Source organism: Tupaia chinensis, unplaced genomic scaffold, assembly GCF_000334495.1.
Source record: "Tupaia chinensis unplaced genomic scaffold, TupChi_1.0 Scaffold138400_1, whole genome shotgun sequence".
NCBI lineage: Eukaryota > Metazoa > Chordata > Mammalia > Scandentia > Tupaiidae > Tupaia > Tupaia belangeri.
In genome coordinates this window covers 64,555-69,864 of record NW_006198297.1, presented here as the reverse complement: position 1 = coordinate 69,864, position 5,310 = coordinate 64,555, and the positions used below count along the sequence as shown (strand labels likewise).

General features: G+C 43.1%; 1 protein-coding gene across 1 annotated transcript in view; it reads left to right on the top strand.

Annotated features, from left to right (window-relative positions):
• ZNF157 (zinc finger protein 157) overlaps positions 1 to 2,267 on the top strand; it is a 57,195-nt gene extending 54,928 nt beyond the window's left edge. The window contains exon 5 of the mRNA XM_014592723.2: positions 810 to 2,267. Within this exon, the coding sequence (XP_014448209.1) occupies positions 810 to 2,035 (1,226 nt within the window). The 3' untranslated portion in view covers positions 2,036 to 2,267. The remainder of the gene's footprint in view (positions 1 to 809) is intronic.
• The last annotated feature ends 3,043 nt before the right edge of the window (positions 2,268 to 5,310 follow it).

The following is a 5,310-nucleotide window of genomic DNA, read 5'->3' as shown; positions in this document are numbered from 1 at the left end:
CCCGGGGGGATGGTCACGCCACAATCCCTTCTCCTCCATTCTCCTCTCGGGATCTTGGGCACGCACGCACACGTGCCTGACGTGAGTTCTAAGCCACCGGGTCCGGGACGCGAACCACAGTCAACCACGTGGGAATCCAGCGACATAGCCATTACGCTAACTGCTGGTTCCCAAGAGAATTATTTTACATAGGTTGTGTGCACTTGCCAGAGAGACAGAGAGAGAGAGGAATAGAAAGCGAAATATTGGGACCAGCAGTTGGCGTAATGACTATGTTGCTGGACTCCCATGTAGTTGACCATGGTTCAAGTCCTGGACTCGGTGGCTTAAATTCACACCAGGCTCCTGTGCGTGCATGCCCAAGATCCTAAGAGGAGAACGGAGGAGAAGGGATTGTGGCGTGGCTATCTCCCCTGGGGGGTGATTTCTCGCTTTCTGTCTCTCTGTTCCTCTCTGTCTTTCTGGTGAGCACACGCTCCCTATAGCAAAAACCTCTCCAAAAAAGGAAGAAAGAAAAGAAAGCGAAAAATCACCCTCCGGTGGAGATGGCCACACCACAATCCATTTTCCTTTCAGGATTTTGGGCATGCACACACATGCACCCAGCAGGGGTTTTAAGCCTCTGGGTCCAGGACTCAAATTGCAGGAGGCTATGTGGTAGTTCAGCAACGTAACCATTACATCATCTGCTGATCCCCCTATGTAACGTTTTAAAAACTTTGTTAAAGAGTTTAATTTTATACTGTCACAAGGGAAGCCATTTTGAGCTCTTGCATGAAAGAATGACATGCTCTGATTTCTTTTTAAAGAATCTCTCTCAGTGCTGTGTGGCAGCAGTTCTGCTGGGGGTAATGTCCTCAGGTACAATACCGATCTTCTTCAGCATCAGAAGATGCAAACTTTGGATCAGAATGTTGAATATAATCGCTGTGGGAAAGGCTTCCATGCAAAAACAGGCTTTGTCAGACATAAAAGAATTCACACAGGAGATAAAAACTTTGAATGTCATGAATGTGGGAAAGCTTATTGCAGGAAATCAAACCTCATTGAACATCTCAGAATACACACGGGGGAGAAACCCTACGAATGTGGCGAATGTGCAAAAACTTTCAGCGCAAGATCATACCTCATTGCTCACCAGAAAACTCATACAGGGGAGAAACCCTTTGAATGTAATGAATGTGGGAAATCTTTCGGCAGGAAGTCACAACTCATTCTACACCGGAGAACACACACAGGAGAGAGACCCTATGAATGTACTGAATGTAGGAAAACCTTTTCTGAGAAGGCAACCCTCACGATTCATCAGAGAACTCACACAGGGGAGAAACCCTATGAATGTAGTGAATGTGGGAAAACATTTCGTGTAAAGATATCCCTTACTCAGCACTTGAGAACTCATACAGGGGAGAAACCCTATGACTGTGGGGAATGTGGGAAAAACTTTCGTGCAAAGAAATCTCTAAATCAGCATCTAAGAATTCACACTGGTGAGAAGCCCTATGAATGTGGTGACTGTGGGAAATTCTTCCGAATGAAGATGACGCTCAATAATCATCAGAGAACCCACACAGGTGAAAAACCCTATCAGTGCAATCAATGTGGGAAATCTTTCAGGGTGCACTCATCTCTAGGGATCCATCAGAGAATTCACACAGGAGAGAAACCTTATGAATGTAATGAATGCGGTAATGCCTTCTATGTGAAAGCACGCCTCGTTGAACATAAGAGAATGCATTCAGGAGAGAAACCCTATGAATGTAGTGAGTGCGGGAAAATCTTCAGTATGAAGAAATCCCTGTGTCAACACCGACGAACTCACACAGGAGAGAAACCTTATGAATGTAATGAATGTGGAAATGCCTTCTATGTGAAAGTACGCCTCATTGAACATCAGCGAATTCACACGGGAGAGAGACCCTTTGAATGTCACGAATGTGGGAAAGCTTTCTGCAGGAAAGCACACCTCACAGAACATCAGCGAATTCACATAGGCAGGTCTTTAACTTGTATGATGGAGAAAGCCTGTCCCTGAAAATTCCCCTCACCATTGGGTCAAACTCCTTGGGGTATCTGACCAACAGGGCACACAGAGTGCACATGTAACCATTGGCACCTACATTGGTGCAAAAGTAAGTCCTGATCCCCCAAGGGGATAGCCTATTATTGTTTTCATTTGGATTTCTGAAATTAGTCATGAAGTTTAATGTCTTATCTGCTGATTGGCCATGGTAGGTTTTTTCTTCTTTGCCCTGAGTGTTCATCATTTGCTTATTGTTTCCTAATGGGTTGTTCATTTTTAAAAAAAAAAAAAAGATTTATTTATTTAGTTAGTTTATTCATTCATTTATTTTAATTTGACCACAGAAAGAGAGAGAGAGAGAGAGAGAGTGAGAAAGCAAGTCACCAGGTCTGGGACTCAAACCATGGTCGGCCATGTGGGAGTGTCCAGCACCTTAACCACCATGCCACCTGCTGGTCCCAGATTGTTCATTTTTAACTTCTTGGTTTAAATGTTGAAAATATAAAATCCTTTTTTTCAGTTATATGTATTACAAATATCTTCTTCACTGTGGCTATTTTTTTTTAAACTTTATTATATCTTCTGCTATGGTTTTACATTGTAGTATTATCAGTCTCAAGGTGGTAATATTTTATATTTTTCTCAAAAGTTAAGGCTTTTTTTTCAACACTTAGAATTTTTTTCATTTTAATTTACTATAGGACATGTGTGCTCGCCAGAGACAGAAGCGGTGAAAGTGAGAAAGCACCCTCAGGGGAGATGGTTATGCTGCAATCCCTTTTTTTCCATTCTCCTCTTGAGTTTTTGGACATGCATACGGACGTGCCCAACTCTTTTTGACTCTAAAAATCAAATTTCTGTCTTGCCAATTGCTCCCTGTTGGGCCTTGCCAATAAAAGATATTTTTTAAAAGAATTATTTATTTAATTTTATTTGATATTATTTATTTTTCAATTTGACCAGAGAGAGAGAGAAAGAGAGAGAAAGAAAGGGAAAATGAGAAAACAAGCTGCCAGGTCCGGCACTCAAATTGAGGTAGGCCATGTGAGAATTCAGCGTCTTTAACCACCATGCCACCTGCTATTATATTGATATATTAACTTTGGGGTTAGAGAAGGAAAAAGGGACTTCCTTCTTTTTTCCTTCCTGTTAGCTTCCTATTTATCTGAATGTCTGCCTAGCATCACTTCTTCGCTTGGGCAGCAGCCAGTTCCTTGTCATAGCAGCAATTCAGTCTAGTCTGCAGTTTTCCAGCACTCACATAACTGGCCTTATGGTACCCAACCTCCTTATAATACACAATCAACAGCTGGATGGTGCCTTCTCCTTAGAGGTAAAAGTCCTGGTCACATGGGACTTCTCTTCCACCCTTCTAATTAAAAAAAAATAACTTATTAATGTATTTTTTGCTCTATAACATGTGCACTCACCAGAGAGAGTGACAGAGAGAGAGGGAAAGTAAGAAAGCACCCCTCAGGGGGATGGTCACGCCACAATCCCTTCTTCTCTAAGAATTTTTGGTACAGACACATGTGTCTGGTGTATTTTTCAAGCCTTCTAGGACTTGACCCATGCAGTAGCCATGTGGTATCCAACTGCCTTAACTACCATGCTACCTGCTGACCTCACTCTTCTAATGTTTTAAAATGTTTATTTCTTCTGTGAAAGAGAGAGATAAACTGTGTCTTCCTGCTGCTATCCCTCCACAGCCTCAGCTAGCCAGGATCATAGGCATGTGAAAAGCATGCCAATTTTCTGTGCATGTGTGCCCAAAATACCAAGAGGAGAATGGAGGAGAAAGGATGTCAGCATAGCCATACCCCTTTGAGAGTGCTTTCTCACTTTCCCTCTCTCTCTGGTGAGCACACATGACTTACAGAATAAAAGGAAAAGAAAAGAAAAGAAAAGAAAAGAAAAGAAAAGAAAAGAAAAGAAAATCTCTGGTGAGCACACATGACTTACAGAATAAAAGAAAAAGAAAAAAGAAAAGAAAAGAAAAGAAAAAAGACAAGACAAGACAAGACAAGACAAAACTCCTATAGCAAACTGAAAAAGAAAAAAGAAAAAATGTTGGGGCCAGTAGGTGGTGCGGTGGTTAAGGCGCTAGACTCCCTCATGTCCGACTGTGGTTCAAGTCCCAGGCCTTGAAACTCATACCAGGTGCCGGGCCAGCATACCCAAAATCCTGAGGAGAAGGGATTGTGGCGTGACCAGCCTCCCTGGTGGGGGGATGGTTTCTTACTTTCTGTCTTCTCTGGCGAGTGCACATGCCTTATAGCAAAAATCTCTCTTACAAAAAAAAAAAAGCCTTAACTTTTGAGAAAAGTATATACATACACAAGGAAGCCCCAGGATGTGAACCAGGGACATTCCTATGTGGATCCAGATGTGTTACTGCTGTGCCACCATCTGGTCCCTTTCCAATTTTTTTTTGATAGATTTTTGCTATAGGGTGTGTGCACTTGCTGGAGAGACAGAGAGACTAGACTCCCATGTAATCAACTGTGGTTCGAGTCCCCAGCCCACTAAGGTTTGCATTCCAGACCTGGTGGCTTGAGCTCACATTGGGCACTTGTGCATGCATGTCCAAAATCCCAAGAGGAGAAGGGATTGCAATGCGGCCATCCCCCTGAGGGTGATTTCTCACTTTCTGTCTTTCTGTCTCTCTGGCCAGCACATGCACCCTATAGCAAAAATTCATCTTAAAAAAAAAGAAAGAAAGAAATGAGGACAGGACTAGTGGATGGCATAATGGTTACATTGCTGAACTCCCACACCGTCAACCGTGGTTTGAGACCCAGGCCTGGCGGCTTGAAACTCACACCAGGCACGTGTGCATGCATGCTCAAGATCCTGGGAGGAGAATGGAGGAGGAGGGATTGCGACATGGTCATGATCCCTGGGGGAGGGTGATTTTTTGCTTTCTGTCTCTGTCTCTTTGGCAAGCACATGCACCCTATAGCAAAAATCTCTAAAAAACAAAACAAAAAGAAAAGAAAAGAGAAGAGAAGAGAAGAAAAAGGAGGATACAGCCCATGGCCTGGTGGTTAAGACAACGAATTCCGTATGACTGACAGCATGGTTTGAGTCCCATACTCAACAACTTCATTAACGTCCTGGGCACATATGCATGCATGCCCAAAATCCTGAAAGGAGAGAGAAACAGAGAAGACAGGATTATAGCATGACCATTTCCCATGGCAGAGTCTTTCTCTCTTTCTCTTTTCTCCCTTCCACCACCTCCCTTCCCCACTCCCCAAAAGCACATACGCCTTCTGGCAGGGAAA